Source organism: Mobula hypostoma (genome assembly GCF_963921235.1).
Source record: "Mobula hypostoma chromosome 19 unlocalized genomic scaffold, sMobHyp1.1 SUPER_19_unloc_1, whole genome shotgun sequence".
NCBI lineage: Eukaryota > Metazoa > Chordata > Chondrichthyes > Myliobatiformes > Myliobatidae > Mobula > Mobula hypostoma.
This window is the reverse complement of record NW_026948151.1, coordinates 174,970-200,915: the sequence shown is the minus strand read 5'-3', so window position 1 is coordinate 200,915 and position 25,946 is coordinate 174,970. Positions and strand designations below refer to the sequence as shown.

At 41.0% G+C, this 25,946-nt stretch overlaps 1 protein-coding gene across 1 annotated transcript in view; it reads right to left on the bottom strand.

Moving 5' to 3' along the window:
- The window catches only part of LOC134341295 (E3 ubiquitin-protein ligase TRIM8-like), a 131,941-nt gene that overhangs the window by 8,987 nt on the left and 97,008 nt on the right, over positions 1–25,946 (bottom strand). The window contains 4 exon segments of the mRNA XM_063039172.1: positions 201–316; positions 3,315–3,346; positions 9,626–9,859; positions 19,782–19,877. Of these exon segments, the coding sequence (XP_062895242.1) occupies positions 201–316; positions 3,315–3,346; positions 9,626–9,859; positions 19,782–19,877 (478 nt within the window).

The following is a 25,946-nucleotide window of genomic DNA, read 5'->3' as shown; positions in this document are numbered from 1 at the left end:
CCTGGTTGTAATACTCAGTTATGTGAACGAAGGTTTTGGGGCTGAATACTTTTATACAACACTGTAATGTGCAGTAAAGAGTGAACACACCAACCCCGTACAGAATAGCATGCAGTCTAAATATGCCCAAAGTATATTTCACTTTTAAGCATCAGTGGTTATTGACTTTGTGCAAGTATTTTTAAATAGGGTATTATTACCTTCAAGCAACTTTCTGATGTGCTTCTCCTTCTTACCGATTTCACTCAAGAAAGGCTTTGGCTGGAGGTGACCAAACTTAGGAGGTGGCAGCCCATTTCCAGTACATGCCTGAGTCCTTTAAAAAAATACATGTTATAGACAAGAAAATAATGTGCTCTGTTCACATCATGATCAGACATTTCAACTACTCAAGGATTACCAACTAGACAATACATTTTAGTACTGTCTGCTCACAATGTAGCCTATTTCAGGCTTCAGTGGCACAGAATGGACAGCACTGGCCATCATTAACTAACAACCGTGAACTTCACTGAATGGCCACTTTATCAGGTACACCTGTACAACTGCTCTTTAGTGCAAAAATCTAATCGGCCAATCACGTGGCAGCAACTCAATGCATAAAAGCATGCAGACATGGTCAAGAGGTTCAGATGTTGTTCAGACCAAACATCAGAGTGGGGAAGAGATGTGATCTAAGTGACTTTGACTGTGGAATAATTGTTGGTATCGTGCAAAGTGGTTAAAGTATCTCAGAAACTGCTGATCTGGGATCTCCACCCATAACAGTCTCTAGTGTTTACAGAGAATGGTGTGAAAAACAACAAACATCCAGTGAACACGAGGAAATCTGCAGATGCTGGAATTTCAAGCAACACACATCAAAGTTGCTGGTGAACGCAGCAGGCCAGGCAGCATCTCTAGGAAGAGGTACAGTCGACGTTTCGGGCCGAGACCCTTCGTCAGGACTGTACCTCTTCCTAGTGATGCTGCCTGGCCTGCTGCATTCACCAGCAACTTTGATGTGTGTTGCTTGAAACATCCAGTGAATGGCAGTTCAGTGGGCAAAAACACCTTGTTAATGAGAGGTCAGAGAAGAATGGTCAAACTGTGTGGGGGAGGGGTTACATTACAGAATGCGTTAAGGAAAATCAGAACCCATTATTCATTGGGTAATTTGTATACAAACAATGCTAGACCGTTATTACAGATCTACTCTCAATAATCCGCCACCATGGACATGAATATTATTAATACAGGATGGACTTACAGAAGATGAAGGCAACACAATACAAAACTAACAATTCTGGTATTTTGCAAAGCGGTCCTAAGCTTCCGTAATGTCAGATACAGATTGAAAACTGCAAAACACACACTTCATCAAACTGTCATCAGCAAAATTCATTTATTTTACTATATTAGATTTAAATTAATAATGGCTTTGTTAATGTAAGGTCATCTCTTTCCAGTCTCTCTGCTCCCTCACGAGTTAATGAATTGGTCAACGCTAAATCATTTCTGTACGATTATTATTTCTCATGCACACATTTTCTATTTAACAATAAATGGAATAAAATCTTATTTGCTGTGGTCATGTTTTTTTCCACCTTTTCATTTAAAGCTCTCACATCCTCATTTATAATGAGAACAGTGTTTAATGGCATTCTCCTGCTAGTTGTACTGTGATACAGTTCCTCATTCTGTTATCAGAGAAACTATTATATACAAAACAACTATTTTTCTGCTTCATAAACTTCCCTACATTTGACAGCAATGACCATCATTTTTCAAAAAGTCATTTTATGGGATAATCCAGGCAAATGGAGAGTGATCATCACATTCCTATCTTGTGTCTTGTAGATGTTGGGAAAGTCAGCAATCAATGTAAGATACCCAACCTCTGGCCTGGTCTCGTATTCTCTATATTTCCATGGCCGGCCCTATCAAATTGTAAGACACAGAACAGCACGGTGCAGCACAACAAACACATTATCTCTGCACCATGATGTCAACGTAAACTGCACATAATCCATGCCCTTCATTTCAAAGCCTTTCTTTCTATGTATCTAAACATCTAAAACTCTTCTCTCATAACAGCTTCCACCACTCACCCTGGCAATGTGTTCCAGGCAAAAAAGTTGCCTTGCAAATCTCTTTTTTCTACCCCCTCACCTAAAAGCTATCCCCTGTCGTATTTGACAGTTCCATCCTGGGATAAAGGCTACTTATCCTGTCTATATCACTTGTAATTTTAATGTACTCTGACCAAGTTATCCCTCAACTTTTGCTGCTCCAGATATAACTATCCAAGTTTCCCTAACTTCCCGTTGTAGCTCAAACTCTCCAACGCAGACAACATCCTGGTGAACCTCTTTTGCATTCTCTTCAGAGGTTGCACGTCCTTTCTGAAATGTCTGGGTAGAACTGCTTTCAATACTTCAAGTGTGGCTTGACTAAAATGTTATACAGCTGCTAACTTTTGATCAAAATGACTATAACTTAAAAAAAACTAGGTTAAAAAGTAGAACTGGATGTCAACGCCCACCCTTCACCATTTCCCATCCCCTTTTCCCCCCTCACCTTATCTCCTTGCCTGCCCATTGCCTCCCTCTGGTGCTCCTCCCCTCTTTTCTTTCTTCCATGGCCTTCTGTCCTCTTCTACCAGACTCCCCCCTCTCCAGCCCTGTGTCTCTTTCACCAATCAACATCGCAGCTCTTTACTTCACCCCTCCCACTGATAGGTTTCACCTATCACCTGGTGTTCCTCTCTCCCCTCCCCTCCTCTCTCCCCTCCCCACCTCTCACTCCTCAGCATTTTTTCTCCAGTCCTGCCGAAGGGTCTTGGCCCGAAACGTCGACTGTACTCTTTTTCATGGATACTGCCTGGCCTGCTGAGTTCCTCCAGCATTTTCTGTGTGTTGCTCGGATTTCCAGTCAGTCTGATCACTTCTTGCTGCTAACCTGCTTCATCTGATCTTGACGTCCTGCACCCATTGTCACAGAGGAGGAACGAGAGTACTCTGTGTGAGCAGTGTGTTTAGTTGGAACAGATCATGCAGTAGCAGGTCAGTGATAAAGTCATAATGACTTAATCTATGTTTATCATTCAAAATTTCTAAAGGTGGTATGATTCAAAGGTGAGGTAGCACTGGTGGACTGTTCAGTTAACAGAATTAACCTCATTGTTAATAACACAATTAATTTCCCAGTTCTGCACAACATAACAATCTGATTTACAAAATGGCTTCTTCCAATACACCTTCACATGCAAATTCCCAAATACCTCACACTCTTCCAAATCATGTCAGTAACTACAAGACAACATAAATGCTTACCTTTCCAGTAGAATTTTTACTGATTTTGTATTCTGAAAGAGAGCGAAATTATAAAATTACATTCTTTTTATCCATTTTCAGAATCTTGTTTTATTTTCTTCCTAACAAACTTTCTCAAAATATAGAACTCCTACACACGAGTGGAAATAAAATGTTTTATTCAGCAATCAAGCAAAAATAGCTACTTAGATCGATTCTAGATTAGATTCACTCGGCACTAAAGTCGATGTATTATGAACAGTGCAGCCTGAGGTATGGGGTTCGAGATATGAGAGGTGAGAAATGGCAAGAAAAACTGTCAGAAATGAAGCCATAAGGTCAGAACTTCCTGCTGGTGGTTTTCTCCTCCTGATCATCATTGTCACATATACCCACTAGATTTATTTTTACAGAGCAGCTGGTGCTGAATTAATAAACAAAAGGCAACCTGATCCACAAACGGTACCTTCACTCCATCCACATCCACTGCTAAAAGCAAGATCTCTGGTGCCCATTTCGATTCAACCTCTCATTGCTATTCCAACACGTCAGTCCAGGGCCTCCTCGTACTGCCACAATGAGGCCAAACTCAGGTTGGAGGAGCAACACCTCATATTCCATCTGGCTTGCCTCCAACCTGATGGCATGAGTTTGATTTCTTTAACTTCCATCAATTTCTTACCATTCCCTCTTTCTCTCTTTTTCTACTCATTCTGGTTACCCCTTCTCTTCTCCCCACCTAACTATCTCCTCCCTCTGATTCCCCTCCTCCTTCTCCTTCTCCATGGTCCACCATCCTATCAAATACTGTCTTCTTCAATCCTTTACCTCTTCCACCTATCACCTCCCAGCTTCTTACTTTAAATCTACCCCCCCCCCACCCCACACCTGCCAGCTTGGACTCCTGCCTCTCCCCTCACACGGTTTCTACCCGCTTCCTTTCTAGTCCTGGTGAAGGGTCTCAGCCCAAAACGTTGATTCTTTATTCCCTTACGTAGATGCTGCTTGACTTGCTGAGTTCCTCCAGCATTCTGTGTCTATTGCCCAAGAATTCCAGCATTTGCAGAATTTCTTGTGTTTTTGATCCAAAATAGCAAGGTGCTGTGGTGCAACAAGGCCTTGTAGGAGGCAATAATTGTCATGTGGGCAGTCGAGAACAGGGGCTGCCCATGGAAATGCTGGAAAGTCATGTCCCAGGCTTTGCTGCCTGTCAACTCAATTAACTTCTTAATGTTTCTGAAGGATCAGAGGATCATACTCCAAAACAATCAAAAGTTAATTCAATGACACAACAATTTAAAAACTGAAACTGAAACAACTGAATGGTCAACAACCAAAAACAGCGGAGCCACAACAGAAAGCAGATGCTGGAATCGGGAGCAACAAACAATCTGCCAGAGGAACTCAGTGGGTCAGGCAACATCTGTCAACAGTTCCTTTCCTCCCACAGATACTCCTCGACCTGCTGAGCTCCCCCAGCAGATTGTTTATTGAAACAAGAATAGCAGCCAATCAAACCAATGACCCATTATTTACCCCTGCCTCTCTCAGCCACCATCGGCAGTCTTCCTACACCAGGTCAGATCTGATACAGACCTAGCACGCACATTTTTCAGCAGAACTACAATTTTAAGCTCTGCTCTGGTCAACAAGTTCAATGTCAGAGAATTATCAGAGTCAGGCCAAAAGTTTGGGACTTCCTTGCATGGGTAAGAACACAGAATCCTAAATATACTGTCCTTTTGAGAATGGCAATATTTCCCCAGAAAATCCATCATTCTAAGGGGCCAAGTCTGACAAAAATAAAACTACAAAACCCTTTCAGGAAGAGAATTTACGGAGATAACTGATCTCTGTACAGTATGATAGCATCTTCTGATTGGGTGAAAACTGACTGAGTAAATATTAAAAATGCTGTCCATGGTTAAACAAATCGCAGGTCCCTCAGGGATGCATCCTAGGTTGCTAAGTGAAGTAGGGGTTAATGTTGCAGCACAGCATGTCATACTCTTTTAATCCTCTCTAAAAACAGGGAATGTACCAGAGGGCTGGGGAGTGGCAACTGTGGTCATCTACTTCTATGGACATTCCAGGCTCAACCATGTTTGTAGCAAGCTTTCTGAAGCAAAGAGATTAAACATTAAAATATATTAAACTTGCATAAATAGAGGTGAGCATTTATTAATTATATCATTAACTAACCTGACTGAAATTTTGAAGTGGTGACAAAGAAAGCTGATGAAAGTAATGCAGTAGATGTTTGTCTGCTGATTTTAGGATTAATTCCACATAAAAGATTAGTTTGTAAAACTGTGGCTCATGGAATTAAAGGTCAGACGGATAGGGGGAAGGCAGGGCTGCCGTGTGGTAAAGTGTGGTGGTCTCCATGTGTCAGTACTGGGTCCACTATTGATCTAAGACACACATTCATTATTTGGACATGAGTGTGGCAGCTGCCCATTTCTTCAAGGAGTTTATTACTATCCTTACAGTTGATCAGATTTCCATATTTGCAAATGACACAGAGCTTGGAAATGTAATGAACAGAAAGACAATAATAATTTCTGAAATGTGAGGTGGTATACTTTTTATGCAAGAGGAGTCACAATTCAGACTAAATGGTCGAGTTATAAATTTACTACAATTTTCCAAGAAAGAGGTTAGTTTGGTGAAGCTGAGGTTAAGGTAGACAGGAGATTTGATAGATATACATAATTTCATAATTGCTTCAGGCAAGGTAGCAATTTCTCCCATAAGCAGATGGCTCCAGGACCAGAGCACGAAGAAATAGCAGAAGATATGGGGTGGGGAGGTTCTGCACAGACTGAAAACAGTTTAAGATCCAGAATTCACAGTCTGTAAAGATGGTCAAAACAGACTCAATCAGAACCTTCAAAAGGGAACTGGAAAGGCATTTGAGAGAGGATAGTTTCAGAGTTAGTGAGAAAGAGATGAGGAATGATTTTGATCACATTGCCTGACTACAAGTTGGCATGGATTCAATGGGCTGAATAGCCTCCTTGTGTGCAGAAAACTTTTCTACAGTCTGCACAGAATTGCATTCTTCAAATAAACTGCATTCTTCCAATGTCCTATTGCCTACGGAAACACTCATTTATTTTACCAAGATTACACTCCCTCAGCATGGTCCCCCCATAAGCCAGAAGGAAGGAAGCAATGTTGTGTTGAAACATTATTTTTCATGGAGATTTTTAAAAAATGCTCCCAAATTAAATATTCCATAGCTCCTACTGGCATGTCTACCCCCAATCATCCTAACTTGATGAAAAAACCTAGATTTCACTAATCCCAAGAATTTGATGTACAAAAACTTGAGAAAGAGTTGGCAAGGTTAAAGCAAATTACACAGCAACATAAGGGGGAAAGAAAGGAAATGTGCAGTTATGGAGACTCAGTTTGGAATTTAATTCCCTAATTGTTGATGCTAAAGTCTGCATAGGAATTTAAATAAAACTCTTTTCCTATTAGGGTTACTTGCCAATAGTAAGTTAAGTCTTGTTGAGTTGCGTGTTACTTCAGCCAGTTTAGAAAAATCCTTCTTAAACACCTACCATGACAACATCTCACTAACTTCAAAATGAAAAAAATCCCCTACAAAATATTACAGCCACTCTGCCCCATAAATTTTTAAAAAAGCATTAAAATAAGCCATGGCTAATATCTCTTTGCAGAAAAATAATTTAAACTCCTTAAATCTCGAGTTAACTGGACATGATGTTAAGTTATCAGCAGCAGTTTGATTTGACTTTCATACCAGATTCTCCCTTTTAGTGAAAACGATTATATGATTCAATGCTTTAGTGAAAAGTGCTTTCAAAGTTAGTAAATCTTTTTACATAATGAACGCATGATTAGATAGACCTTTAAATTTTATCTTCATGAATCTCATCTCCTGCATTAACTGTTCGGAAGTTATGTGTACTGCCATTTAAAGTGTGTATTTTGCTATTTCACACCAGAAAATGTCACTATCATTCCTATGGTAAAACAGAAATAGCAACAGATTTACCAGCAAGAGCAGTATAGAACACAGAACAATATGCCAAAAGTCCCATATCTTGGTAGGTATTCCATGCTCCCAGTCAGCTGTTTGATTCCTTACAATGTGAGAAACAACAGAGGGAAAATGCAGGCTCCATTTCACAGTTTGCCGGTATTAAAATGGAGAGACTGGCATTAACATTTTTCATCATAAACTCCTATGGCTACATTTGTACAGAAAGTTACCCATTTCAATGAACCAGATGGTAATGTGTACTTGCTGCTAGCCTTGCACTATAAAACTCAAGATTTGTGTTTCTATAAACATTTTACTTATATTGAAGAGAAAATATTAGCACTATTTTCCAAAATATCTATATTTTTGCTGTTTAATAAAAAATGTAAAAATGCTAAGGAAACTACACAAAAAACAGAATGCTTGACTTTAACCTGCTACTAGCTAGTATTGTTGACAGCAGCAGTAGCATTACATTGTCACATATACACTTTATGTCAACTTGTACATCTACAGAATGCCTTTTTACGTCTGTTAATAATGTTATTAATATTATTTTAAGTGCTGTATGTAATATATGTACTGTGTTTTGAATCTTGTTCCCAGAGGAACTTTGTCTAGTTTAGCAGCATATACTTGTGTACTGCTAAATGTACTGTGTTTCCCATTCCCATTCTGATATGTCAATCCACGGCCTCCTCTATTGTTGAGATGAAGCCACACTCAGGTTGGAGGAACAACACCTTATATTCCATCTGGGTAGCCTCCAACCTGATGGCATGAACACTGATTTCTCTAACTTCCGTTAATGCCCCTCCTCCCCTTCTTACCCCATCCCCTTTCTATCTATCTATCTATCTATTTATTTATTTATCTCTCTTTCCCTCTCACAATAACCCCTTGCCTGTTCTCCATCTTCCTCTGGTGCTCTCCTCCCCCTTTCTTTCTTCCAAGGCCTTCTATCCTATGATACTCCCCCTTCTCCAGCCTTGTATCCCTTTTGCCAATCAACTTCCCAGCTCTTGGCTTCATCCCTCCCCCTCCTGTCTTCTCCTATCATTTCGGGTCTTCTCCTCCCCGTCCCGCTTTCAAATCTCTCACTATCTCTTTTTTCTGTTAGTCCTGACGAAGGGTCTGGACCCGAAACGTCGACTGTACTTCTTCCTACAGATGCTGCCTGGCCTGCTACGTTCACTGTGACTGAGTTTGAACCCTGTTCCTGGAGGAATATTGTCTCAAACAACAGGAATTCTGCAGATGCTGGAAATTCAAGCAACACACATCAAAGTTGCTGGTGAACGCAGCAGGCCAAGCAGCATCTGTGGAAGAGGTGCAGTCGACGTTTCAGGCAGAGACCCTTCGTCAGGACTAACTGAAGGAAGAGTGAGTAAGGGATTTGAAAGTTGGAGGGGGAGGGGGAGATCCAAAATGATAGGAGAAGACAGGAGGGGGAGGGATAGAGCCAAGAGCTGGACAGGTGATAGGCAAAAGGGGATACGAGAGGATCATGGGACAGGAAGTCATGAGACAGGAATATTGTCTCGTATACATGCGTACAGTTGAACGACAATAAACTTGAACTGGAACCTAGAGTTTGAATTGCATCTCTACCATCTGAACCCACTACAACCATACAGCGCCAACAGCAGAATGGGTAACCAGTATCAAGCTCCTGGGTATCAGCGTCTCAGAAAATCTATCCTGTATTTGCAAAGATGGCAGACCAGTGACTATATTTCATTCGGAGTCTGAGGAGATTTCATATGACACCAAAGATTCTAGTAAATTTCTACAGATGTCCCATGGAGAGCACTCTAACTGGTTGCATCACCGTCTGGTATGGAAAGGCTACTGCACAGGATCAGAAAAAAGCTGCCGAGGGTAGTAAACTCAGCCAGCCCCATCATGAGCACTTGCATTCCCACCATCGAGGTCATTTTCAGAATGTATTGCCTCAAGACGGTGCCAACCACCCCCACCACCCAGGACTTGCCCTCTTCCCACTGCTACCACCAAAGAGGAGGTACAGGACCTTGAAGACACACACTCAATGTTTTAGCAACAGCTTCCTCCCCTCTGCCATCAGATTTCTGAACTGACAATGAACCCATGAACATTGCCTCGCTATTTTTGCACTACGATTTGAGTAGTATTTCTTATGACTTATAATATATGTTGTGTCTTGCGCTGTACTGCAGCTGTAAAGCAATAATTTTCACGGCATATGTCAGCAATAATAAATCTGATTCTGATTCATATTTGGTCTGAAGTCCACTTGGTCATTTCACTGACCAGGCTTGCTTCAGAAACCTACCTTCATAAATGAAATATCCTCTGTCCTGTCCCACATTTTTTGCACGGAGTTCAGTAATTTTTTAGCCTCTTCCAGTCGCTCATTTAGCTGATGTACTTGCGATGCATTCTCGTCGCAGAATTTTGTCCGTGTTTTATCGATCAGTTCCAACGTTTTTCCCAGATCTTCTTCTAGAATCTGACGCATTTTCTCATATTGCAAACGCACTTCCTCTTTCAACTGATGGACTTTTTCCTAAGGAAAACAAATAGTCAATGGCAAAAGATATTTAATTTATGGATTATATACAATTCATTGTGATGTACCTGGATGCCTGGGCACATGGAAATTACTAAGCTGATATTCAAACAAAATTACAAAACCTCGAACAAATCCAGCCCCATAGTTCACCAATCACACCCAGCCTCAAACAGAGTGGCTGGTTGAGTAGCGTTGCAACAATCAACTTGCACTCAACATCAGTAAGACCAGGAGAGGGAAGTGGGGAGAACACACACTAGTCCTCATTTAGAGACCAGCAGTGGAAAAAGCAAGCAATTTCAAGTTCCTGGGTGTTAACATCTTTGAACATCTACCCTGGGCTCAACATATTGATGCAATTATGAAGAAGGCTTGCCAGCAGCTATATTTCATCAAGAGTTTGAGGAGATTAGGTATTCGCCAAAGGCTCCAGCAAATTTCTACAGCTGTATTGTGCAGAGAATTCTGCCTGGTTACATCACTGTTTGGTATGGAGCTGCCAAGGCACAGAATTGGAAAGAGCTGTAGAGGCTTGTAAGCTCAGCCAGCACTTGCCTCCCCACCATCAAGAACATCTCCAATAGGTGATGTCTCAAGACGGCAGCATCCATCATTGAGGCCTTCACTATCCAGGACTCTCCTCTTCTCATTACTACCACCAGGGAGGGGTACAGGAGCCTGAGGATGCACGCTCAATGTTTTAGGAACAGCTTCTTTCCCTCCGCCATCAGATTTCTCAACGGACCTTGAACTCATGAACACTACCTCACTATATGCTCTCCTTCTGCACTCCCCAATTATTTAAAAAATTCTTATTGTAACTTACAGTAATTTCTAATGTATTGCACTGTACTGCTGTTGCAAAACAGCAAAATTCATGACATGTCAGTGATTACTGAGCCGTTTATGCTTAAATGTGAATGCAAACATCCTAGAAGTTTTATAAAGCCTGCTGTGTGCACACATACGGTGGCAGGCAAAAGTTTGGGCACCCCTGGTCAAAATTTCTGTTACTGTGAATAGCTAAGCGAGTAAAAGGTGAACTGATTTCCAAAAGGCATAAAGTTAAAGATGACAGATTTATTTAATATTTTAAGCAAGAAAACCTTTTATTTCTATCTTTTACAGTTTCAAAATAACAAAAAGGGAAAAGGGCCTGAAGCAAAAGTTTGGGCACCCTGCATGGCAGTACTTAGTTACACCCCCTTTGGCAAGTATCACAGCTTGTAAACGCTTTTTGTAGCCAGCTAAGAGTCTTTCTATTCTTGTTTGGGGGATTTTCGCCCATTCTTCCTTGCAAAAGGCTTCTAGTTCTGTGAGATTCTTGGGCCATCTTGCATGCACTGCTCTTTTGAGGTCTATCCACAGATTTTTAATGACGTTTAGGTTGGGGGACTGTGAGGGCCATGGCAAAACCTTCAGCTGGCGCCTCTTGAGGTGGTCCATTGTGGATTTTGAGGTGCGTTTAGGATCATTATCCTGTTGTAGAAGCCATCTTCTTTTCATCTTCCGCTTTTTTACAGACGGTGTGATGTTTGCTTCCAGAAAAACCAGGAAGTTGCATTCAAAAGGTTCAAAGGAACATCTAAGCAAGTCTGATGCATTTTGGAAACAAGTCCTGTGGACTGATGAAGTTAAAATAGAACTTTTTGGCCGCAATGAGCAAAGGTATGTTTGGAGAAAAAAGGGTGCAGAATTTCATGAAAAGAACCCCTCTCCAACTGTTAGCACGGGGGTGGATCAATCATGCTTTGGGCTTGTGTTGCAGCTGGTGGCACGGGGAACATTTACTGGTAGAGGAAAGAATGAATTCAATTAAATACAGCAAATTCTGGAAGCAAACATCACACCATCAGTAAAAAAAGCCGAAGATGAAAAGAGGATGGCTTCTACAACAGAATAATGATCCTAAACACACCTCAAAATCCGCAATGGACCACCTCAAGAGGCGCAAGCTGAAGGTTTTGCCATGGCCCTCACAGTCCCCCGACCTAAACATCATCGAGAATCTGTGGATAGACCTCAAAAGAGCAGTGCATGCAAGACAGCCCAAGAATCTCACAGAACTAGAAGCCTTTTGCAAGGAAGAATGGGCAAAAATCCTCCAAACAAGAATTGAAAGACTCTTAGCTGGCTACAAAAAGCATTTACAAGCTGTGATACTTGCCAAAGGGGGCGTTACTAAGTATTGCCATGCAGGGTGCCCAAACTTTTGCTTTGGGCCCTTTTCCTTTTTTGTTATTTTGAAACTGTAAAAGATGGAAATAAAGAAGTTTTCTTGCTTAAAATATTAAATAAATGTGACATCTTTAACTTTATGCCTTTTGGAAATCAGTTCATCTTTTACTCGCTTAGCTATTCACAGTAACAGAAATTTTGACTAGAGGTGCCCAAACTTTTGCATGCCACTGTAACCTCACACCTGTTTCAGCACAAGGGGATTTTTTAAAATTGAAAATGGAAATGACATACCTGAGCCTTTTGTTTTCAACAAGCCTCAAATAACTAAAGCAAATACACAACTGAAATGATTATGCTGTAGTTAGAACCTTCTTGCATCACCATAGGCCAATATTTTGTGCAACAATAAGGCATTGAACAATGCTGACTGTAGAGAACTATCATTCTCAAGCCGCATAAACACTGTGACATGCACTTTGGGGGTGGCCTGCCTTATGCTGACTTATCCATTGTTCATTGAAGTACTTTGAACCCATTGGTCTATGTCAGATGGCTTCACAAGTCAAATCAGATTTTGGCATCTTAATTTAAATGCATATAAATTGCACGAAAGTCGAATCACAGCAGCACGTCATTTCTAGATAATTGAGAAGGCAAAATTATCTTTTGTCATTAAACATGTTTGTGCAATTTTGGAGTTTAGCACGTTTAGCAGACAACTTTGGCCACCTGTCTTAATACCTGAATATGGATAGTGGATTTGATTTTAATGCAGCTCTGAACAATAGGGTCATAGACCAGGTAACAGGCACTTAGCAGATTGTCTGCATGTGCATGAGTCCAATCGACATTCCATTGGATGGATGCATTAGTGATTTACGCTTGCTTTGGGAGAGAAGATTGTAACTATGGATTTGTTTGACTTGTCCTGAATCTTCTTTGATGTTTAGCACATAAAAAGTGTGTAGTGCTGGGCACAGCCAGACCTTCCACCAAAAATGTCTCAATATAATGCCTGCTGTATCTTGTTTTGTTGAATAAAGAGGCTGCTTCATACCTACCAGTACTTTTCTCTGGTGACTTCATTCATGCAACAAGAAAACATATCTTTGAAATTTTAATAAAGCTCTGGCCTACAGAACAGTGAGGATCATGGGAATCTACAGTAGAGGAAAGGAAATAGATGATCCAAGGACCCCATAAATGGTGCTGAAATAGATAGGATGAAGCTGAAAGGAGACCATGAGTTTCAAAGCTAAACACATTCAATAAATGTGGAACAGCCAAGCCAATAATATCCTGGTCAACACAAACAGAAGGTTCTAAATAAGATGGAAATTTAAAAAAACTAGATTTCATAGAACATTACAGCACAGAAACGGGCCCTTTGGCCCATCTAGTCCATGCCAAACTATTAATCTGCCTAGTCCCATTAACACGTATCTGGACCATAGCCCTCCACACCACTCCCATCCATGTACTTATCCAAACTTCTCTGAAATGTTTCAATTGAACCTGCACTCACCACTTCCACTGGCAACTCATTCCAAACTTGCACCACCCACTCAGGCTCCCCTTAAATATTTCACCCTTCATCCTTAACCTATGACTTCCAGTTCTAGTCTCATCCAAACTCAGTGGAAAAAGCTTGCTTACCTATCTATACCCCTCATAATTTTGTATACCTCTATCAAATCTCTCTTCATTCTCCTATGCTCCAGGGAATAAATTTTTATCCTATTCAATCTTTCCCTCTGACCCAGGTCCTCAAGTTCCAGCAACATCCTCATAAATGTTCTTCGTACTCTTTCAATCTTATTGATACCTTTCCTGTAGGTAGGTGTTCAGCACAGTTTTAATCACTAAAAACAAGAGAATCATTCAAGTGTGCAGGAAGTGCAGATAAGAAACACAGACCAGTGTCAGAGGTACGAGTTAACAGTATGAATAAGGTTAAGAGTGTAGATAGATGGGGATCAAATGTTCACTCAGAAAGGAAGTACCAGAGAGCTGGTAACAGAAGATCCAAAAACAGACTGGGCAAGTAAAGGAAAGTTAAGTGGTTAGGAAGAGCAAGTAATTGGTTTCTCCCATAACTTTTGGAAGGTCATTTTCATGATCAAGAAATGAATGCCGAAAAAATGTGCAGAAACTACAATATAGTCAATCATCAGCATGAATATCTCAAATGAAAATATCCTCCTCAGTAACATTGAGCTTTCTGAAGTAATTACAGAGGGAATAGATAAGGACAACACCATAATTATCTAGCTTTACAAATGGCACTTAACGTTTCCAGCGATCGATAAAGGCGGCTAAACCATGTGAAGTTTGAACACACGAGGAATGATAATTTGGATGTTGCAATTCATAAGTGGATTGCCAGAAACAAGTATTGCAAGTATTTGCAATTTATGTTTACAATTTACATTTAAGAATAAAAAATCCACATTTGAATAACAACCAAATTTGAAAGCTCGTGGAATATGGAAATTATGTTTCTTTGAGGAACTTGAAGAAATTAATGCAAACTGACAATACATTTACATGTTAGTCATACATTTTTACAAAAGAATTGCAGTAGTGTTAACTATCACACTTTATAAGAATAGTTTATCTGTTATTTGTAAAGTAAGAATCCAATGGATAAGATCACTAAGACATAGTGACATTGGTTAATATAGTCAGAGAACTACAGCACAGACACAGACTCTTCAGCCCATCTAGTCTAGGCCAACATATTATCCTGCCTAGTTGAAACTGAACCGACATCCATCACTTCCACTGGCAGCTCATTCCACACTCTCACCACCCTCTGAGTGAAGAAGAACCCCTTCATGCTCCCCTTAAACTTTTCGCCCTTCACCCTTAACACCTGAGCTCTAGTTGTAGTCCCACCCAATCTCAGTGGAATAAGCCTGTTTGCACATACCCTATCTATACCCCTCAAAATTTTGTAGACTATTGAATCTCCCAATCTTTTACACTCCAAGGAATAAAGTCCTCACATATTCAATCTTTTCTTATAACTCAGACCCTCCAGTCCTGGCAACAACCTTGTAAATTTTCTCTGTACTTTTTCAACTTTATTTACATGTTTCCTGTAGGTTGGTGACCAAAACTGCACACAATACTCCAAATTTGGCTTCACCAATGTCTTATACAACTTCAACGTAACATCCAATCTCCTTTACCCAATACTTTGATTTATGAAGGCCAATGCGTCAAAAACTTTCTTTATGACCCTATTTACCTATGACACCACTTTCAAAGAATTACATCCCTGTATTCCCAGATCCCTTTGTTCTACTACACTCCTCAGTGCCCTACTGTTCTCTGTGTAAGACCGGCCCTGGTTGGTCCTACCAAAGTACAACACCTCACACGTGTCTGTATTAACTTCCATCCGCCAATTTTCAGCCCATTTTTCCAGCTGGTCCAGGTACTGCTTGCAGTCCATTAATCCCCAGTCTTGGTGTCATCCACAAATTTGCTGATTCAGTTAACCACATTATCATCCAGATCATTAATATAGATGACAAACAATAATGGACCCAGTACTCCACTAGTCAAAGGCCTCCAGTCAGACAGGCAACTCTCTACTACCACTCTCTGGCTTCTCCCAGAAAGCCAATGTCTAATCCAATTTACTACCTCATCTTGAGAGCCAAGCGACTGAATGTTCTTGACCAACTTCCCATGTGGGACCTTGTCAAATGCAATACAGTATAAGAACATTAATAAACTGGATCAAATATTACAATCTATTTCTAGAGGGACAGAATTGTAAGATATGCGAAACTGATCGGACCGGAAATGAAACATAGTACTATTTCAAATGCTACCCTGTAAACTGATTAGAAGCTTCAGTGATGATACAAAAATACTTATAAGGCTAATACTGGAAATACATGGTGACATTTATCAGAAGGAAAAGGATGTGCATCCCTTCTTTTGAAGAGATGGTTTCTGCATCGCATAGGAGGTCCTGAGGAATATGAAGGGACACAAAAAGTTAGAAATTGATTTTCTGTTGTGTGCACTAAATATGCACTGTAGTAATTTATGCAGATTTACAGTTGCAAGAAAAAGATTGTGAACCCTTTATAGTTACCTGGTTTTCTGCATTAATTACTCATAAATTGTGATCTGATCTTCATCTAAGTCACAATAATAGACAAACAGAATCTGCCTAAACTATTAACACACGAACAATTGTACTTCTCATCAATACAGAGTATACCATTTAAACAATCACAGTCTAGGTTCGAAATGTATGTGAACCTCTGGGGTAATGCCTCTACTAAAGCTATTTGGAGTCAGGTATTCTGATCAATGAGATGAGATTGGAGGTGTGGGTTGTAGAGGTGCCCTGCCCGATAAAAAAGCACATAAAGTCAGGTTACTGACCGAGCCTGCTCTTCTCAAGAAAGATCTGTTTATGGGCACCATGTCTCAATCAAAACAACTTTCTGAGGACCTTAGAAGAAGAATTGTAGAGATGCATCAAGCTGGAAAAGGTGTCAAAAGCATTTCTAAAGACCTGAGTGTTCATTAGTCCATGGTAAGAGAAAGTGTCTACAAGTGGAAGAAGTGGTACTGTTGCTACTCTCCCTAGGAGAGGATGTCCTGCAAAGATCACACCAAGAGCACAACGTGCAATGCTAAAGGAGGTGAAAATGACCCCAAGGAGAACAGAAAAAGACCTGCAGGAAATCTCCAGAACTTGCTAAAGTCTCTGTTCATGTGTCCACTATAAGAAAAACACAGAACAAGAATGGTGTTCATGGAAGGATACCACAGAGGAAACCACTGCTCTACAAAAAATAACATTGCTGCAGAATCTCAAGTTTGTAAAAGACCACCTGGATGTTCCACAACACTTCTGGGACAATGTTCTGTGGACAGACGAGACAAAAGTTGAACTTTTTGGCAGAAATGTACATTGTTATGTTTGGGGGGAAAGGGGCACTACACACCAACACCAAAACCTCATCCTAACTGTAAAGCATGGTGGAAGGAGCATCAGAGCTTGGGGCTGCTTTGCTGTCTCAGGGCCTGGACAACTTGCAATCATTGAGGGAACAATGAATTCAAAATTGTATCAAAACACTATAGGAGAATGTCAGGGTAGCAGTCTATCACCTGAAGCTTAATAGAAGTTGGATGATGCAACAAGACAATGATCCGAAACACAAGAGTAAATCAACAACAGAATGGTTTAAAAAGAAGAAAATTTGTGCTTTGTCAAATCAGAGTCCAGTAACCCAATTGAGATGCTGTGACATGACCTGAAGAGGGCTGTTTATGCAAGGTATCCAGAGATATTGATGAACTGAAAGTTTTGTAAGGAGGAATGGTCTCCTCACCATTATGCAAGTCTGATTAGCAGCTACAGGAAATGTTTGGTGGAGGTTATTACTACTAAAGGGTGGGGGGGGGGGTTCTACCAGTTATTGAATACAAGGGTTCACACACATTTTTCAGCCTGGACTGTGAATAATTAAACAACGTGTTCAATAAAGACATGAAAAGTACAATTGTTCTGTGTGTTATCAGTTTAGGCAGATTGAGTTTGTCTATTGTTGTGACTTAGATGAAGATCAGACTACATTTTATGAGTAATTAATGCAGAAAACCAGGTAATTGCAAAGGGTTCGCAAACTTTTTCTTGCAACTATGCCTCAGCTTTTGAGGTAAACAGAGCAGAACTTTGGTCATACAGGAAAAATAATTCCTACTGCAGAATGTTTATAGAAGCAACGAATACAAGTTGGTGAAGAGTCAAGCAGATGTTGGTGAAAATGTACAAGTTGCCTCAATGAGAGTGAGAGGGAGAATAATGTAAAGGTCACTAGTCTCCTGAAGGAGAACGAAACGCCAGCAGCTTAACACCACAGTAGTGTAATGGTTAGCATGACGTTATTACTGTTCAGGGCATTCCATGGTTTAGTTTTATTTTGGCCCTGTCCGTAAGGAGTTTGCCCAATAGGTTTCCTCCGGGTGCTCCGGTTTCCTCTCATCTCCAAAGATGTACCTGTTAGTAGGTTAATTGGTCATTGTAAGCTGTCCTGTGATTAGGCTTGTGTTAAATAGGTGGGTTGATGGACAGGGTGGTTGTTGGGCTAGAAAGGCCTGTTCCACATTGCACCTCTAAGTAAATAAATAAAATGTATTATGTTGACAAGTGTTAAGAGAAGATGAGGGGAGGGTCAAGTGGACAGATCATATCAAAGTTTGTGTAATACTCTCTTCTACACTCCCCCAGGTAAATTATGGAAAATTTAAAGCAGATTTCATTTTGAGCAAATGGTATTCTTGTCTTCATTCTTTTGAAGCTCCTATAGGGATTAAAAATAAGAATCCACTTGAGCTCCTTTAGCACTCTTCTGCATCCTCAGATATGTCCCAAACCACTTCACATCATTTAATTATTTTAATCGGAATCGCTTTATCTTCACTTGTGAAAGTAATGCCACAGTCAATTTGCAAGGTACCATTAAGAGCTTCAGTTATATCGGCCTTGGTGATGTTTAAAGCAAGGGGAAGTTGGAAGGGTAATGGGCCACCTTCCTGAATTACAGTATTAGATGATATTTTAATGTTCATGAACTGACTTAAATCACATCCAAAGGGAACAGTCTGACAACAGTGATTTCTTTTAACTGCAAATATGCCAGTTTAGATGACACATCTGTGTTGAAAGCAGAGGCACAACAGCATCTCTACTTAAAAGTCTGCGTAGATTTGGAAACACTGACAAACTTCTATAGATGCACAGTGACGAGTAACCTGGCTGGTTGCATCGTGTCCTAGCATGGAAACACCGATGACCAGGAACAGAAAAGTTTACAAAATGTGGTGGATGCAGCCCAGTCCATCACAGGCAAAGATCCCCCCCCCCATTACTGAGCACATTCACTTGGAGCCCTGCCATAAGAAAGCAGCATCATCAAGGACGCCCACCACCCAGGCCGTGCTCTCTTCTCACTGCTACCATCGGGCAGGAGGTACAGGAACCTTGGGTCCCACACCACCAGGTTCCAGATCAGTTACTACACTACAACCACCAAGCTCCTGAAAAAGTGTGTGTAACTTCACTCCCCTCAACTCTGAACTGATTCCACAACCCATGGACTCACTTCCAAGGACTCTACATTCATGTTCTCAGTATTGTTTATTTACTTGTTTTTAATTATTTGCATGATTTGTCTAATGCACTAATCTTTATCTGTAGTTTTTCATAAATTATATTAGTATCTCTTTATTTTCCCATAAATGCCTGTAAGAAAATTAATCCCAGGGTTGTATGTGGTGCCATAAATGTACTTCGATCATAAATTTATTTTGACTTTGAAATTGCAGTTTCAACTTAAACATCTGGTGCGTGAACCAAATTGAAGATTCAGCTAGGCCAGGACCAGTTTTTGAATTAAGTACTAATTAGAAACACTAGAAATGCCAAAAAAAAAATTGAGAATTGTTGAGGCAGGGAAGTCCCGAGATCCAGAGGAGAATTTTAGAACTGGAGCTTTACTATAGTTGGATATTTAACTAATAATGGGAGAATGGCTATTTGCCTGCTTAATGGCACTATTCAGCAACGTAACCAGGGCACTGATCCAATGTAAGCAGGGAGTCCAAAGTCTCAGCTGACCACAGTAAACCAACTCCATTTAACATTCATGCATAATTGCAACAAGCCGAGAAGATTCAAGTGTTGAATTTCTCTTACCTCAATCACACTTTTATCAGTTTTCAGTTTGTATATTTGTTCTTCAATATCTTGTTCCCGTTCTGACAGTCTCTCCTGTTGTTTCATCAGCATTTGCTTTTAAAAAAAAGGAAGAAATCAGAGTGGAACTATTCAAAAACAGGCATTAAATTCACAGGACAATACTCAAACAGCTCTGGAGTAATAGAACACTACAGGATAGAAACAGAAACGTGGTCCATCTCATCCACGTTGGAATATTCTGCCTTGTCCCATCAACCCAGGCCCATAGCCCTCCATACCCTTTGTAATTATTCAGACCTCTCTTGAATTTTGCAGTTGAACCATTTTGACCGGCAGCTCATTCCACTCTTGCACCAGCTTCTGAGTGAAGAAATTCCCCTTCAAAATTCACCTTAAGTATTTCACCTTTCATCCTTAACCAATGCCCTCTAGTTGTAGCCTCACCCAGCCTCAGTGGAAAAAGCCTGCCTGCATTTACCCTATCTATACCTCTCATAATTTTGTATTCCTCTATCAAATCTCCCCTCATTCTGCTACACTCCAGGGAATAAAGTTCTAACCTATTCAGCCTTTCCCTGTAACTCTGGTCCTCAAGTCCTGGCAACATCCTTGTAAATTTTCTCTGTGCTCTTTCAATCGTATTGATACCTTTCCACTAGGCAGGTAACCAGAACTGCACAAAGGTGATTAATGCTCCAAATTTGGCCTCTCCAATGTCTTTATTTATACAAATTCAAGCTAACATTCCCACTGCTATACTCAATTCCCTGATGTGCCAAAAGCTCTCTTAAGACTCATCTACCTTTGACACCACTTTCAAGGAATTATGGGCCTGTATTTCCAATTTCCTCTGTTCTACCACGCTGCTCAGTGTTCTAACATTCACAGTTAAGCCCAACCCTAGTCGGTCCTCACAAATTGCAACACCTCCAACTTGTCTGCATTTAATTTCACCGTACCAGAAAACTCCTTAGGTGCCCCTCATGCATCAACCCATTGGCCCCATCCTCAAATGCAATCAGTTTTTCACACACAACCAGCAGGAATTCCAAAGTCTATGTTTTAGATTTATCAAAGCTAATTCTCAGGTCCACTAAGGCTGACTACCATTTGCCTTACAAAGACAATTGTTACATTCAAGCATTGCTGTGAAGAGTGTTGCTTTGTGTCAACGACCAACACAGTCCAAGGACCTGATACGGGCAGCCTGCAAGTGTCGCCATACTTCCGGTGCCAACATAGCGTGCCCACAACTCACTAACCCCAACCTGCACCTCTTTGGAATGTGGCAGGAAATTAGCACACACGAAGGAAGCGCACACAGTCATGGGGAGAACATACAAACTCCTTACAGGCAATGGCGGGATTCAAATCCTGATCAGTGATTCCTATCACTAAAAAGCAAATGCACTAACTGCTACACTAACGTGCCACCCTTGGAGTTAGAAACAAAAAACTGGTGGAGGAACTGAGCAGGTCAGTCAGTATCTACGGAGGCAAAAGGACAATCAACGTTTTCACGCAAAGACTCTGCACGCAGCAGTGTTTTTTGCAAACTACTTGCCATAGGTCTGAAGACAGCCAAAGACAGTTAAAACAATACAAATAATTCACAAGCTCAACTAGGAGTACTGTATGCCTCTTAAATAGGAATGCTAACTTTATTGTCTTGACTCCCTCAATGCCAAAACTTTGCAACACCTTCATGATTTATGCTCTCGCTAATCTTTTCAACACTGGTGCACTGCAGGCCCCCATTTTGGATTTTTTAGTATTAGTTCCAGGTCTGAATGGATGGTTCCTTTCGTGAGGAGGAGCCCCTGAAGTCTGACATACCCTGCAATCTAAAACACACAAGATGGCAGGTTGATACAGCCAGCTAAACAGCTGTCTCTGGTGAAAACTGAGATCTCGTTTATTCCTCGGGGAAATCTAAAAGGAGAAATTTATTGGTGAAATGTTCAATCTAATTTTTCTCAATTCTATGTTTTGAGATTTTATCCTTTGGTTTCAGTCTCATTTGTTTTTCTGAGGGAAGGAAGGCAGCCAAGAAGAAACAGAATACAGATAGATAATCTGTCAAGGAAGGTATTTACATTCGAGCACAGGAAATACTTTGCAACTTCCCAGAGCACAGCGACACACCGAATGTGTTTCACAGCAGCAGAATAGTATTTTTAGTTTGCCATTCTGGTGTTCTGGGAATAGCACATTACTCCCAAAGTCACCATTGGACCAAATATGCTCATAGAACTGGTTCTTGGCCATTCAGTGATTTATTGATCTCTGAATTTTTCACCATAAAAACCTTTGAAATAAAAACAATAAATACTGGGGATATAGGTTATGAAAAGCCTGTTGGGTGGGGGAGAAAGAATTAACATTAACAGTCAATGACCTTTCAGATATTGAACGATCTGCATTGTGAAATGTTAACTGTTTTTCTCTCTCCACAGATGCTTCCTGCAATGCTGAGTATTTTACTGCATTTTCTGTTTTTGTTTCAGACTTCAGACATTGGCAATATTTTTCTGTTAAATTTTGACATTTATCATTAAGAATTCTACATATAATAATATGCTATATGAAATAAATCACATTCCGTTGTAGCAAAATGATATTCCAATGCTGTCACTATGCTTATTGTCTGTTCTTAGTCTGAATGCAAGCTGCAACCAGGAAGATCATTCTCAATGTCAGAAGATAAAGACAACACACACAGAATGCTGGGGAAAGTCAGCAAGTCAGGCAGCATCAATGGAAAGGAATAAACAGTCGACGTTTTGTGCAGGGACCCTTCACGTGTCCAGTATCTGCAGAATCTCTTGGGTAAAGACAATCTTTTTTTGTCACGTACATCAAAACAAACAGTGAAGTGCATCGTTTGCGTCAAATCAAATCAGCAAGAGCAGTGCTGGGGGCAGCCCGCAAGTGTCGCCACATGTCCGCTGCCAAGGTATCATGCTCACCACTCATTAACCCCAGTTGTTTGTCTTGGAACGTGGGAGGAATCTAGAGCATCCAGAGGAAATCTACGCAATCTTGGGGAGAACTGTCGTTTTACCAAGAGTGGTGAGTCAAACACTGATCGGTGATTGCCGGTGCCGTAAAGCTACTGCACTAACCAGTGTGTTACTGCTGCCGTAAAGCGATTTTGCTAGTCGCTACATTACTGCTGACATAGAGTGACTGCGCTAATGACTACGTTATCGCTGACGTACAGCGACTGCGCTAACCACGACGTTATCGCTGACGTATAGCAACTGCGCTAACCACGACGTTACCGCTGATGTACAGTGACTGCGCTAACCACGTTACCGGTGTCGTACAGTGACTGCACTAACCACCATGTTACCGCTGACGTACAGCGACTGCGCTAACCATGTTACCGCTGATGTATAGCGACTGCGCTAATCACCATGTTACCGGTGTCGTAAAGTGACTACAATAACCACTACGTTACCAGTGTCATAGAGCGACTGTGATAACCACCATGTTACTCCTGACGTAGAGCTTGACTGCACTAACCACCACGTTACCAGTGTTGTAAAGCGACTACGCTAACCACCACGTTACCAGTGTCGTAGAGCGACTGCGTTAACTACCACGTTACCAGTGTCGTAGAGCGACTGCGCTAACCACTACATTACTGCACCTCCCACCAAGAAGTTGCCTTGCTGGGTGACAGCGAGATCAATTTTAGAAAATCAACATCACACGAAGATTTTGCAAAATCTACCAGATGCAATGAGACAATTTAAGCAACACCACCTGAACCCTAAGCCACACTTGAAAATGTAAAGCAGATTTTTTTTAACCAAAGCAATAAAAGGAAATTATTAGGTGTGAGGCTAGAAATGAAGAAAAAACCCTATATTCACTGTATTTTTCACAACCAAAATGTAGGTCAATGCTATAGCCAGCGCACACAAAATGCTGGCGGAACTCAACAGGTCATGCAACATCTTTGGAAATGAATAAACAGTTAACGCTTCCAGCCGAAACTCTTCTTCAGGACTGAAGCCATCACTGTTTACTTATTTCCATGGATGCTGCCTGTCTTGCTGAGTTCCTGTAGCATTTTGTGTGCGTGTTGCTCTGGATTTCCAGCAACTGCAGAATCGTGTGTGTTTATGCAATACAATAGCCACTTTGCATAGTGCGACACTGCACTAAATAAACTGCCTTCTCGCTGTTGGTAGCAGGGTGAATCTTTGCTAAATTAGCATGAGATTTTCAATGCTGAACTCAACGGTTTCAGATAACCAGCTTTTCCAGTCTGTTCTGGGACTGACTAGTTCCGATCTGGTCAGCAATCTGTAATGTCTGCTTTGTTTCTCTCTCATACGGGTATTGCCTGGCCTCCTGGGGATTTCCAACATTATCTCAGGATTCCAGTAGCTTCTGTGATCTTTATCTCATAGTTCCAGTTTTATTTTTTAGGGACTTTTCTCTTTCCTATTGTCCTCATTCATATTCCCCTAATTACATCTCAAGACAAATCAGTCGTAATTAATAATCCTCTGAAACACGTTGTTTACATAATTTCGTTCCTTTAGATTTCCACAAACATTCCCTTTGTGCTCTCAACACCATCCACAACATAAAACTATTTCTCATTCTGACCCGACCTGTTACAAACGCAGGAGATTTTGCAGATGCTGGAAATCCAGAGGAACACACAAAATGCTGATGATGGGTCTCAGCCCAAATTGCTGGCTCTTTATTTCTCACCACAGATGCTGCCTGACCTGCTGAGTTCCTCCAGCAGTTTATCTGAATGTGTAGGTGTTCCAACATGTTATCTGCTTCCCAGTCCACAGAGGCTGCCCAACATGCTGTGCATTTCCAGTATTTTCTCTATTTATCAGAATTTCTTTTTCCTCAAGAATTGCCAAGGGACACCCATTTATCAGTAGATTCAAATTTATTTATTTACCATGAGTACATCCAAACATACAGTGAAATATACAGTTGCATTACCAAGCAACACAACCCAAGGATGTGCCTGCAAGTGGTGCCACACAGTCCAGCACCGACATACTATACTCACCCCACAGAGGTCAGCAGAACAGCAGCAAGACAAGCCATTTCCCACCCACCCTCCCACACATGCACAGACAGCCTGCCTCCAGGCCTCCTACCCCAGACCTTATGCATCTCACAAAAACTCCTCTCTGAGTCGTTCCTTCACCTCCTTACGCTCTGCATCCAAGAAGGATGAGGCAGACCACTTGTGCCATGGTCTCAGATTGGTAGCCTCCCCATGAACGCGTGGGTTTCCTCTGGGTGCTCCAGTTTCCTCCCACGTTCCAAAGACGTCTGGTTAGGATTGGTGAGTTGCGGGCTTGCTATGTTGGCACCAGAAGTGTGGTGACACTTGCGGGCTGCCTCCAGCACAATCCTCGTTGACTTGATTGTGATGCAAACAATGCTTTTCACTCTACGTTTTGATGTTTCGGTGTACATGTAACAAATAAAGCTCATCTACCTCCAAAGAATCAAAAGAACAAATCATATTCCAATCTTACTACTGGTTTTAGTTAATGAAGATTCCTTCCAACAAGGAAGCATCATGTTCACAAACCATTACAGAGCGTGGACATTGGCAAACACAATGAAAAGCAAATGGCACTGACCAAACAATTATGGCTGAAAATGATAAAGTTACTTGTTAACTCAGTTTGCAAACTCAATTACTGTCTGTTGGTCTACTCGTGATAAATGGATTGAGGGAGTCAGAGTGACAAGTAAGGTCAAATTCAACTTGCTGTTTTGCTTTGCTGCTGTTTTCGGCATATTACATCCACTTTGCTGTCAATTCTTTTTGTAATTGGTTTCTAACATAACTCTGCACTTCTAAAATAAACAAAAACTAATTCTCTGAAAACTGGTGATTATTTAATTTCACAAGCACAAGAACATTTAAAGATGCTGGAAATCCAAAGCAACACACAAAAAATGCTGGAGGAACTCAGGAGGTCAGGCAGTACCTAGGGAAAAGAGTAAACAGTCGACATTTCGGGCAGAGACCCTTCCTCAGGACTGGAAAGGAAGAAGAATTCAGAGTAAGAAGGTGGGGAGAGGGGAGGAAGTAGTACAAGGTGGTAGGTGATAGGTGAAACCGGAAGAGGGAGGGGTGAAGTAAAAAGTTGGGAAATT